This window comes from Hippocampus guttulatus, chromosome 13 (genome assembly GCF_054856545.1).
Source record: "Hippocampus guttulatus isolate MCC_2025c chromosome 13, RoL_Hgut_1.0, whole genome shotgun sequence".
Lineage (NCBI taxonomy): Eukaryota > Metazoa > Chordata > Actinopteri > Syngnathiformes > Syngnathidae > Hippocampus > Hippocampus guttulatus.
Window position 1 is genome coordinate 6,299,657 of NC_141273.1, and position 13,168 is coordinate 6,312,824.

General features: G+C 43.6%; 1 protein-coding gene across 2 annotated transcripts in view; it reads left to right on the forward strand.

The window, feature by feature from the left end:
* tiam2a (TIAM Rac1 associated GEF 2a) overlaps window positions 1-7,349 on the forward strand; it is a 66,986-nt gene extending 59,637 nt beyond the window's left edge. For both annotated transcript variants that reach the window (XM_086128090.1, XM_086128091.1), the window contains 5 exons: window positions 946-1,004; window positions 1,129-1,231; window positions 2,034-2,127; window positions 2,663-2,817; window positions 4,192-7,349. In XM_086128090.1, coding sequence (XP_085984216.1) covers window positions 946-1,004; window positions 1,129-1,231; window positions 2,034-2,127; window positions 2,663-2,817; window positions 4,192-4,832 — 1,052 coding nt within the window. In that variant the 3' untranslated portion in view covers window positions 4,833-7,349. The remainder of the gene's footprint in view (window positions 1-945; window positions 1,005-1,128; window positions 1,232-2,033; window positions 2,128-2,662; window positions 2,818-4,191) is intronic.
* Window positions 7,350-13,168: the final 5,819 nt, after the last annotated feature.

Consider the following 13,168-nt stretch of genomic DNA (forward strand, 5'->3'; position numbering starts at 1 on the left):
CCAGTGACTGGGGCTACATTTACGCTGCGAAATTCATGCGGCACACTTCTGATTTTTATTTATTTATTTTTAATCTGAAGTGACACAAACAAAAATAATCGGGAAATTGGATATCCTCAGGCCTCTTCCAAATGTTTGAGAGGAAATACATCTCATCTGTGCTCTATGTTGAATTGAACTTGAACTTGAAATGTGACAAACCAGATTTTTGGGGGATATCCACCAATGCGTTATATTCTGTTCATGCGAGCTTGACGAAATATACCAAATGGTGATGTATAGATTCCCCAAACAACCCACATTAAAACACTCATGCCAAGGTTACAGATTAAAAAAAAAAAATAATCGTAAAAAAGCGGATTGTTGTTATAAGTTAATCGATATATATTTTTTTTCCTTTCATTTTAATAAGTATATGTCATGCAGAGGTGTACTTGTAACAATTTTGTAATAGACAAATTTACTTTTTGCTGCAAATTTCAACTACTTACAGTCACGGTGGAGAATGGGGGGAAGCGCAAAAATGTGTTTTCTTCCTTTTAGGGGCATAACAGAAAATGATGGAGCACATGACAAACATGTAAAATGACCGCTATCCTGACCTGCAATATTCCCTCAATGGTCAACTTTCCTTTTAATAAAGCAAGAAATTGGCTCGTGACTACTTCTGGGTGTAAGCCGCCCTGTCGCCCAAAGACAACTCCAGCACAGCCGCAACCATATAGTGAGGATAGATGGATAGATAAGTATCAAAAATGTATTTGTTAGGGTTTAATCCATTGAAACAAATGACAATTGCAGTATTATACTGAAAGGGCCTCTTTTCGACTTGAAGTTTGCATCTAAAATGCCTCTGTGGGGGCTCCCCCTTCATTCCACTTCCCCCAATGAGGCATTCAGCAGAAGCAAAGATGCTGAGTGTGATTTTTTTTTTTTCCCTGCAAGTCTTCAAGAAAGCAGTCATATTGGTCTACAGGGACAACAACAAGATGAAGAAGAAGATGGTGAGAGGCTGCGCTCGTGTGCTTCCACGTGGCATAAATGGTATCAAAAACATAACGTTAACATTCTTTTTTTGTTTGTTTGTTGTTGTTTTTTTTGTGTGTGTGCATGCGCGCGTGTGATCAGAATAACCCCCGTTCAGCGCTTTCCCATGGTGATCCGGACCCATTCAAGTTCCGTTGGCTCATCCCTCTGTCTGCACTCCAGGTCAGGCTGGGAAATACAGCAGGTAAGACTGTTAAGGTACACTTTGGAATTACCCGTGTTGGATGAGCTACTCGGGAAATGTAGCGAGTTAAGCTGCAAGTTATTGTATTTGAAATGATGCCTGACTAAAGTGAAACTATGGATCAGCGAAAGACAGCAAGCTAAGATATGATGAAATGACAAAACTATCCAAGCAGCATCAACGATTTTTTTTTAAAGCTCAAACCAATTTAATCATGTCTTGGGGAAAAAATATATATATTTTTGAGTAACGTAACTCAAAGTTCTACTTTTCGGCCTCATTTGGCTTCCTCTCCAAATTCCCTATGCACGCACGCACACACCTCAACAACAATCATCTGTTCATAAACAGTAAGGGGGGGGGGTATTTGCAATGCATTTGGATAGAAAATACATTTTTATCAGGTTCATCAATGGCATAATCGACTTGAAAAATATTTGATGGTGAGAGCCCTGCTCTGCAGGGCTGTGATTGTTAGCCGTCGATGTATGCTGACCGAGTTGTGATGACTGGCCTAATATGTATGTGAAGTAAAGTAGTTTCACTCCTGAAGGAGTTTTGCAGTTTAAAACGGCAACGTCTTGACCACGCTACTGAGAAATCTAGTTCAACTAGTCATGCCTCGATTGGCCACCCAATCTTCTCCTTTCTCATTTTCTCCCAAAACACACCCCTCAGCTCATTCCCCTTGGCCGCACGCACGCACGCTACTTTAGAATTTTCTATTCAGCTTCCTCTAAAACGATAAACCCTTTTAAGACTTAAGGATTAAAACTCGCTTTTTACTCTTGCTTTCTCTCAGGACCAGGCACAGAAAGCGGCTGCATCTGGGAGCTGATTCACTGCAGGTCTGAAGTGGAAGGGCGACCGCAGACGGTCTTTCAGCTGTGTAGCAGGTCAGACATGAAGCTGGTACCTTATGATCCGAGACCAGTGTTATGCAGACCCTATCAAGTTTTCCCCCAAACAAACACGATTCAAATTGTTCTCATATTTGGAAATCTCTCCAATTGAAATCTCACACATTTTGACAACTTAGGTGCTGAAAGTCCGACTTGAGGATCAATATCTGACATGTGGCCACAGAATGCGTTGAACTCAGAAATAAAAGAGAAGATACAGGTTGCGGAACAAACCAACCAACCCCCCCCCCCCCCCCCCCCCCATGCCCTCGTCAAGGCTTTACATTGTGACATTTCTCTCAGTTTGCACGGCGGCGGGAATGAAGCTTGCCATCATGATGGAAAGTCCCATAATGCACTGAGAAATTGGGATCAGACTGAATGAATGTCAGTGCTATACTTCTCTCTGGGGACACACTGGAACTCTGGCAGCAATCCTCTTAATCTCCATTTCGACTCTGAAAATCATGTGTCGATCACGCTATGTGCTCAAGCCTCCTCGTCTGTGCCCCCTCCTCCCTTTCCCCAGTGAGCCAGAGAGCAAGCTATACATCATCAAGGTGATCCGCTCCGTCCTCAGAGAGAACGCCAGGAGGAACACGAGAGGCGAGGCCAGCTTGGAGCGTGGCTGTAAGGAACGGCTGGCAGCCATGCGCACCGCGGCGCCCTTTGCCGCCAGGATGGGTGAGTGACGCAAAGTGCCACCGAAAAAAACAAATTCCCAAAGAAAACAATGAATAGGGGAATTAAGTAGAGCAGGGATGGGCAACTGGCAGCCCGTGGGCAGCATGCGGCACCCTGATTGACCCCTTGAATAACCCTCAACCTAAATTCTTAAAAAACAACAACAACAAAAAACAAAAATTTAGTATACATTTTCTGTAAATAGCAGAGGAAATGGGGGCAGGGGGATGTGAGCGTCTGGATGGTAGAAGTGAAAGCAATTAAAATAAACCTGAATTGACACACCATCTATCTATCCATTTTCTGATTCGCTTTATCCTCACAAGGGTCGCGGGGGGTGCTGGAGCCTATCCCAGCCGTCTTCGGGCAGTTGGCGGGGGACACCCTGAACCGGTTGCAAGCCAATCGCAGGGCACACAGAGACCAACAACTGTCCGCGCTCATGCTCACACTTATTGAGGGTGTTCAATCAGCCTGCCGTGTATGTTTTTGGAATGTGGGAGGAAACCGGAGTACCCGGAGAAAACCCACACAGGCACGCCGAGAACATGCAAACGCCACACACACTGGAATCAAACCCGGTACCTCTACACTGTGAGGCCGACGCACTAACCACTGGTCCAGCGGGCCGCCCTGAATTGGCACACCTTTCTCCAAATCTGCCCAAAACGTAGCATGTTTTTCCTTGGCCGGTGAAATCGCTCACGGTGTATAAATTAGGAATCAATCATTTGGTGTGTTATTTCATTTCCTCACAAACTAACCAAGAGGTTGTTGTAATGCTGAGTTTACATTGGGAACTTCTTAATTCAGCGGCAGCCATTTTCAGACCCTCGTTCGTTTTGTTCCTATTTGTGACAGCTCTTCTATTGAATCTCCCTAAAGATAGAGTAAGAGTACAAAAAGCAGAGATTAGTCGGCAACGGGATATGTTAGTTTTACAGTAGCAAAGTGCACAAGAGCAGCATCCAAGAACAATCTCAAAGAATCAACAGTGAAGAAAACAATCATGTCCATTCGTCAGCAGAATAAGAGCAGCAGCCAATGTGTCAACAACAAATCGTAATGTGCAACACGATACGTTCTGTATATAGCGATGTGATGTGTATTCATGAACAATCCAATATGTTTGACAAGAATGTTGTATTTTCCTGGGAGCTATTCCACAGAAGAACTTGCAGGAAGAAGAGCATCTCCTTTTTTGTTGTTCTCTTTTCAGCCCGTCAGGTGGCTTAATGTGTGAAGTGTGAAACGCACCTTTAGCAGATCATATCTTCGCTTTTTAGGTCATAAAAGACTTCAGGGCAGTGAGCTGTGTGTGTTTTGCTTAGATAAGAGGCCCATGTATGACTCGCATGTCCATCTTGATCGCAGGCTCCTCCAGGGCTTCCCGCTTGTGTCGGCAGCCGATCGGAGAACCCCCCGCTCAGTCCAGGAATCTCAAATCGGGAACGGACTCGGATCAAGGCAGCCTGAGTAGTGGCACCTGCGCTCCCCCGCACCTGCTTCCTGTCCAGGAGGGCCCATCCGGGTCGTCATCAGGAACTGACGCCCAACCCGCTCCCGTCTCGGTCAAGGAGTCCGACATTCTCAGCGACGAGGACGACGACGGCTTCAGCGAGACCGCGAGCGCCAAGAGGGACACTCTCGACGCTCAATTTTTCCAGTTAAAAATCTCAGAGGAGCCCATGCTGACGTACGCGGCCGCGCCCCGCGTCCCGCCTGAAGGCGAGCCCCCCAGCAGGCCGGCAAGAGACCGACCCAGCGCGGCAAAGAAAAAAAGCAGCAGTCTGCGGAGGGGTGAGGGGGCGCTAGTGCGCATGAAGGAGCAAAGCGGCTCATTGGACGCCCGCGACGATGCGTCGTCCTCGCCGCCGCCGGGCGTGTTGGACCTCAACGCACTCCTGGAGAGAGAGTTTAGTGTCCAAAGTCTGACCTCGGTCGTCAATGAGGACTGTTTCTACGACACGGCCTTGGAGAGACCGCAGAGAGCACAAGACCACAAGCCCAGTTAGCGCTCAGCCAAAGCACACGCCCGCTCAGGCGGCAACCACCAGGCGAGCTGATCGGTTTGACAGATTTTCGAAGAGGGGCCGCTTAGCAACCACAAGTGCATTTGATTCAGTCTGCTGTCACATTTGACAACTAGTACAGCATACCCCCACCCCACAATATTTGTCGTTTGGCATTTGCGAGTTTGCCTTGTCGCTGATTTTGTTCAGTTTTGTGGAGTACAATACCAAGATTGATTTGGCGCCGTCCGTGACATCACGGTTTCAGGGAAGTATGTTGACGCTAGTTGAGGAGTCTCAGTAGGGTCTTTGCCACTATCATCTGGCATCTAAAGGCAAAGTTGTTGTTTTTTTTTTTCCTCAAACAACATTTCAAATCAGAAAATGTGTCGAGCAAATGTTTTGACTCCACACTGCGAGCCAGTTTTCTCGAGGGGTCAGGAACGAGCTGTTCTACAGATCTGTGAATAATTGCAATTGACAGTGGGGGCCACAAGATGACGACTAAGTACCATCTTTCTATTAGACAAAGTCGTTGGCCTGACTTAAGTGAAGTTCCTCGCCTCACTTCAGCCTAGTTCCTTGGTGCCAAGATGCCACAAAATGGCACCAAAGCAATATTTTTATACTCTACAAAAACGAGTGAGAATGGGTGAGTTTTTCCAGTGAATAGTGCAGGCTAGTTTCCCAAAAAGTAAAAGATTAATTTTGGCGGCGAGGTCATTGTACAACTGTCGTCCAACTTTGTGGCGAAAAAAAAAAAAATGATTTTGAGAGAACAAATGCTTGTGAAACAGGTTAACTAATATTAGAATGTTAGTATGGTTTGATGTTAGAGTAAAGATCGGGTCCATTTCACCAAAACAGTGAAGTCGCTACATTTTGTTCGCTAACTAATGGTGTGGCCAAATGCGGCCACATATGTGGGCCCGCATCCTTGAGTTTTACAGCGATGTTTTCAAGTCTCTGAGCAGCGTGGTGCTACTGAACAGGTTGTTGGGGCTAGTACCCGGAAAACCGTGAAAGTACATCCATTTGTGCAAAATGTCTGATTTCCTTTTGATGATGGTGGGACCATGACCTGCACCAAAATTGAGTGAGGACTCGCATGCTTGGCTTTCCCACCGTGCCCTTCCTCAGGATATGTCGCCCACTGGGGCCACAACAAAAGCATCTCAGCCGCGCATTCCAGCCATCCCCCCTTCAACTCCTGGCTGATTGGCATTTGTTTTTTTTTTGTTTTTTTTACACCAAACTGGAGTCTTTCTCTCGAGAAAGTCCCATCAGTCCTAACAGCTTAGGGTAGCCCACAGAGCTAGAGCCAGGGGGACAGTAAAAAAAAACAATTTATTGGAGAATGACTCCTAAGGGGTTCTGTTTGTTTCCCCACAGAGTTTAATACTATGCATCGACAGAGTTCAGAAGAAAATGCTGGCAAGAGCAGTGAACATGTGGCCATGATACGCTTCCATGATCATCAATAACACGACCCCACCACATGTCAGTAGCCGCATATGCCCAAAAAAAAAAAAAAAATAGGTCAAACTATGTATGAATCTCCCCCCAATTAATAATGGCTGACTGAGTTTATTTTTAATGAAACTAGGCGGTTTGAAAGAAATCAGGAGTTTGGGGCATGTTGCTTTCACTTTCTATTCTGTCATCTTTTTTCCTGTCACCTTTAAAAATAGCTGACAGGGCCACAGTTGAAAGTAGACCGAATGATGAAAAATGATCGAAGATTTCAAAGAAGGAAAATGATGGAGCTTTGATATACTTTGGGACACACAAGGCGCCGAGCACGCCGGCTCATGGTCACATGTTCACTCAAAGCAAAGGATCCAAAGACCTGCTGCAGTCACAAATAAAATCTTTTCCTTCTGTATTTTGTGCACTAAAGTACACTGTTTTGCCGACATGCTTTAACTATTTTTCTGTACAGGTTTTAATGTTATTAATGCCGTTTTTATTTATTACCTGAGTGTCGATTGATTTTGTGGGAAGCGTTTTTGGGTGGAAGGCTTTCAGGCATTTTAAGTTGGAATTATTTTGCAAACACCAGAAAAACTTTTTAAAAAGGTGGGTTGATCATTTTGTTGTGCGTAGCCTTTGGGATCATTGCTGATTTGTGTGCAGAGGAATTGTTTGAAATAAGGCTGCTTGAATGATTCGTAAAAGCAATATTTTTTTTCCAACTATTTGTATGTGTTTTTTTTTAATGGGTCTTGTGTACATACTCTTTTCTATCTTGTTTATTCTTTTTCTACTTGATACTGTACGGTTCAGAAATGAGGCAGGAATTAATTTGCAGCAAATAAAAGATTTGGGGCTTTTGTGAGCTTTTGTTTGGGATTTTGGGTTGTTGTTTTTTTGAGCAATATGGATGGAATTGAGGTACTATTCTGAGGCAATCCACTAAAGACAGTCCATTCTTGCCAAGCCTTCAATGCTAGCATACCAATGAATGTGAATTCCTCCTCCTGATGGAATTGTTTTTGAAATAAAACTTTTATCTGTGAATGGTGCCTGGAGAACATTGCTATCTTGGACTGCAAGTGAGTGTGCGTGTGTGCATCGTACATTAACTGCCGAGACAGGTGAAGCAGTTCTGAGAAAATCTTTTGTATTGCTTTTGTCCCTATGGCGACAGTCCTTTCATGAGAACATCAGTGGATGTCATAACATGCACAATTCTCCCTCTGCAGTACCTTGTCTGTTATCACCCCACCCACAATTTTGCAGGAGTTTGCTTTTGTTACACCTGCTTTGGAATTTAAAGAGACGCATTACATTAAGATGAATGCACAAACCATTTTCACGGTGCGTGGGTTTGATATTGACACACATTTGTCACCATTTTATTTCTCGAATGCTGACTGCTCTGATCAGAAACTGCAAACCTAGCTGGTCAATTGAAGACAGAGGTTGAAGTCCTTTATGTTCTGTTTACTTAGAATAAAATTGTAACTGGGGTGTCAAAACAACAAGGCACACCCAAGGAGGGCAGAAGAACAAAACGTTAAACGCTTGCTGGAAGCAACCCGGGAATTCAGTGTTCTTTCACTTTCCAGACACCCGTCCCACACTCGTAATGTTAATCATTTTCTTCAATTATGTTTTTAATGAGGGTGGCCCGGTAGTCGAGTGGTTAGCACGTTGACTTCACAGTGCAGAGATCATGTGCTCAATTCCACCTCCGGCCTTCCGGTGTGGAATTTGCATGTTCTCCCCGTGCTTGCGTGGGTTTTCTCCGGGTCCTCTGATTTCCTCCCACATTCCAAAACATGCATGGCAGGCTGATTGAACAGTCAGAATGGTCCCCAGGTGTGAGTGTGGCCGTGAATGGTTGTTTGTTTCTGCGTGAACTGCGATTGGCTGGCAACCAGTGAGGATCAACTGGTTCCGAATATGAATGTTCTTATGATCATGGGAAGCCAAAATCAAAATTGCACTGACATTTTGATCAATTGCCCAATTACAGCTCTAACTCCTCAACGACATATCAATCTGTCCATCCATCCAACTTAACTTAGTGGGCCACAACTACACGAAAGCTCACGATGAGCAGTGAAATATGAAACACTGTTACCAGGCCAGAAGTCAAAATATGTATATTATGCACCAAATTAGTGTATTTCCGAGCATCATCGCAATCCAGAAAAATGACACAACGTTGAGAGCTGTATGACCTTTTCCCCGAAATAAAATAGATATAAATGATTACTAATACAGAGTTCCCACTCTTCCACTTGCTTTTTACTTCTGGACCTTTAAAGGACTTTTGAGGGCTAATTTAGCCATTTTTAAGGACTTTTTCTTCATTCAACAGGGGATTCATGGTGGATTTAATGAACAGAAAGCCACATATCACTGAGCTGGTGTTCAAATCATTGCTGCCAAAGGAAGGGCACATCTTTATTTTTAGGGGCAATCAGCTAAGCCTTTTTTTGACATACTGTTTGTCAAATTGGCCCAAAATGACCGGAAGTGATCAGAGACAGCGGGAAAAGCAGAGCAGGAACCAGGAAGGCATGTACTCCGACAGCGGAGTTTGAGGGGAAGGGCGCCAGGCGCATTTTCTGACAAAACTATTAATTGGAAGGGTGGGGAAAATGACATACACAAATGAAATGAACACCACAGGTTAATTTTTAAGGATTTTTATTGATTTTAGAAGCTTTCCCTGAAAATTAAGAATGTAATTTCACTTATGGATTTTTTTAATGAACTTAAGGACCTGTGGGAACCCTGGACTGTTCAGGACCTGCCTAGTAGTTGAATGGTTAGTGTGTTGGCATTCCGCTGCAGAGGTGCAGGGTTCGAGTCTGGCTTCGGCCTTCTTGTGCGTTCTCAAAAATGTGTGTGACCATGCATTTTCTAATCCTCTTCTCCGCACTATTCGTGCTCACACTTACATCTATGGACAATGTAAAGTCTTTGCTCATCACCTGACGAGTAGTCAAATGGTGAGTGCGTCGTTGTTGCTCTGCGGAGGTGCAGGGTTTGATTCTAGCTCCAGCCGTCCTGTGTGTTCTCAAAAAAATGCATGCTATTCATTTTCTGATCCTCTTCCCCTGCACAACTATTCGTGCTCATACTCACACTGAGTATCAATGTAGAGATTCATTCCCTGCCTGGTATTCGAATGGTTATTACTTTGGTCCCGCGCTGCCGAGGTGCAGGGTTCGATTCTGGCCTTCCTATGCGTTCTGAAAAATGCGTGGCCAAATCCATTTTCTGATCCTCTAACTACGACTACTACTCAGGCCTAACTACACATGGTCATTTTTTCGGGCCAAAATGCCCTACTATAAATGGTCTTTTTTTTTTTGGCCCAAAACGCCTTACTACACATGGTCGTTGTGCTGGGGGGATAAAAACGCCTCACTATACATGGTCGTTATTTTCAGCTCAAAACACCTTACTATACATAGTCGTTTTTTTTCGGCCCAAACCGCCTTACTATAATTGGTCTTTTTTGGGGGGGGGGGGGGCAAAACGCCTTACTATACATGGTTATTTTTTCAGCTAAAAGAACCTGACTATACATGGTCGTTGTTTTGGCCAAAAATGCCTTACTATACATGGTCGTTTATTTTTGGTCAAAAATGCCTTACTATACATGGTCGTTGTTTTTCGGCCCAAAATGCCTTACTAAATGTAGTCGGGGGGGGGGGGGGGGGGGGTTCGGCCCAAAACGCCATACTATACATAGTCATTTTTTTTCGGCCCAAAATGCCTTACTATACATGGTAGTTTTTTTGGCCAAAAACGCCTTACTATACATGGTAGTTTTTTTGGCCAAAAACGCCTTACTATACATGTTCGTTTTTTTTCGGCCCAAAACGCCTTACTATATATACATGGTCGTTGTTTTTCGGCCCAAAACGCCATACTATACATAGTGGTTTTTTTCGGCCCGAAACGCCTTACTATACATGGTCGTTTTTTTGGGCCAAAAAACGCCTTACTATACATGGTAGTTTTTTTCAGCCCAAAACGCCTGACTATACATGGTCATTTTTTTCGGCCCAAAATGCCTTACTATACATGGTCGTTTTTTTGGGCCAAAAAACGCCTTACTATATATAGTCGGTTTTTTTCGGCCAAAAACGTCTTACGAGACATGGTCGGGGTTTTTTCGGCCCAAAACGCCTTACTATAAATGGTCGTTTTTATGGCCAAAAACGCCTTACTGTACATGGTCGTTTTTTTTCGGCCCAAAATGCCTCTATACGTAGTCGGGGGGTTTTTCGGCCCAAAACGCCATACTATACATAATCGTTTTTTTTCGGGCAAAAACGCCTTACTATACATGGTCCTTTTTATGGCCAAAAACGCCTTACTGTACATGGTCGTTTTTATGGCCAAAATCGCCTTACTGTACATGGTCATTTTTTTCGGCCCAAAATGCCTCTATACGTAGTCGGGGGGTTTTCGGCCCAAAATGCCATACTATACATAATCTTTTTTTTTCGGGCAAAAACGCCTTACTATACATGGTCGTTTTTTTCTCGGCCCAAAACACCTTACTATACATGGTCGTTTTTTTCAGCACAAAACGCCTTACTATACATGGTTGTTTTGTTTTGGCTAAAAACGCCATACAATACATGGTAGTTTTTTCAGCCCAAAACGCCATACTATACATAATCGCTTTTTTCGGGCAAAAACGCCTTACTATACATGGTAGTTTTTTTCAGCCCAAAACGCCTTACGATACATGGTCGTTTTTTTTGGCCAAAAACGCCTTACTATACATGGACGTTTTTTTCGGCCCAAAATGCCTCTATACGTAGTCGGGGGGTTTTCGGCCCAAAACGCCATACTATACATAATCGTTTTTTTCGGGCAAAAACGCCTTCCTATACATGGTCGTTTTTTTCGGCCCAAAATGCCTTACTATACGTAGTCGGGTTTTTTTCGGCCCAAAACGCCATACTATACATAATCGTTTTTTCCGGGCAAAAACGCCTTCCTATACATGGTCGTTTTTTTCGGCCCAAAATGCCTTACTATACGTAGTCGGGGGGCTTTTTCGGCCCAAAACGCCATACTATATATACATGGTCGTTTTGCTGGGGGGATAAAAACGCCTAACTATACATGGTGTTTTTTTTGGGCCAAAATCACCTTACTATGCATGGTTGTTTTTTCGGCCCACAACGCCTGACTATACATGGTCGTTTTTCTGGGCCAAAATCGCCTTCGTATACATGGTCGTTATTTTCAGCACAAAACGTCTTACCATACATGGTCTTTTTTTTTTTTTGGCCAAGAACTCCATACTGTACATGGTCCTTTTTTTCGGCTGAAAACGCCTTACCATACATGGCCGTTTTTTTTTTGGCCAAGAACTCCATACTGTACATGGTAATTTTTTCGGCCCAAAACGCCTTACTATATACATGGTCGTTTTTTTGGGGGCGAAAAACGCCTTACAATACATGGTAGTTTTTTTCAGCCCAAAACGCCTTACGATACATGGTCGATTTTTTCGGCCCACAACGCCTGACTATACATTGTCGTTTTTCTGGGCCAAAATCGCCTTCGTATACATGGTCGTTATTTTCAGCACAAAACGTCTTACCATACATGGTCGTTTTTTTTTTTTTTGGCCAAGAACTCCATACTGTACATGGTCCTTTTTTTCGGCTAAAAACGCCTTACCATACATGGCCGTTTTTTTTGGCCAAGAACTCCATACTGTACATGGTCGTTTTTTTCGGCCCAAAACGCCTTACTATATACATGGTCGTTTTTTTGGGGGCGAAAAACGCCTTACAATACATGGTCGTTTTTTTCAGCCCAAAACGCCTTACGATACATGGTCGTTTTATTTTGGCCCAAAACACCTGACTATACATGGTCGTTTTGCTGGGGGGATAAAAACGCCGAAATATACAGTCCATGGTGTTTTATTTGGGCCAAAATCACCTTACTATTCACGGTCGGTTTTTTTTGGCCCAAAACGTCTTACTATACATGGTCGTTTTGCTGGGGGGATAAAAACGCCGAAATATACAGTACATGGTGTTTTATTTGGGCCAAAATCACCTTACTATTCACGGTCGTTTTTTTCGGCCCAAAACGCCTTACTATATACATGGTCGTTTTTTTGGGGGCGAAAAACGCCTTACAATACATGGTCGTTTTTTTCAGCCCAAAACGCCTTACGATACATGGTCGTTTTTTTTTGGCCCAAAACACCTGACTATACATGGTCGTTTTGCTGGGGGGATAAAAACGCCGAAATATACAGTACATGGTGTTTTATTTGGGCCAAAATCACCTTACTATTCACGGTCGTTTTTTTTTGGCCCAAAACGTCTTACTATACATGGTCGTTTTGCTGGGGGGATAAAAACGCCTAACTATACATGGTCGTTATTTTCAGCCCAAAACGTCTTACTACATACATGGTCATTTTTTTCGGCTAAAAACGCCTTACTATACATGGTCGTATTTTTTATTTTTTTGGCCCAAAACGCCTTACCATACATGGTCGTTTTTTTGGGGCCAAGAACTCCATCCTGTACATGGTCGTTTTTTTCTGGCCCAAAACGCCTTACTTTATACATGGTCATTTTTTCAGCTAAAAACGCCTTACTATACATGTTCGGGTTTTTTTTCAGCCCAAAACGCCTTACTGTATTATAGTTGGGGTTTTTTTGGGCCAAAATGCCTTACTTTACATGGTCTTTTTTTGGGGCTAAAAATGCCTTACAATACACGGTGGGGGGGGGGGGGGTTCGGCCCAAAACGCCTTACTATATATGTGGTCTTGTTTTTTTTCGGCCAAAAACTGCATACTATACATGGTCGTTTTTTGGCTAAAA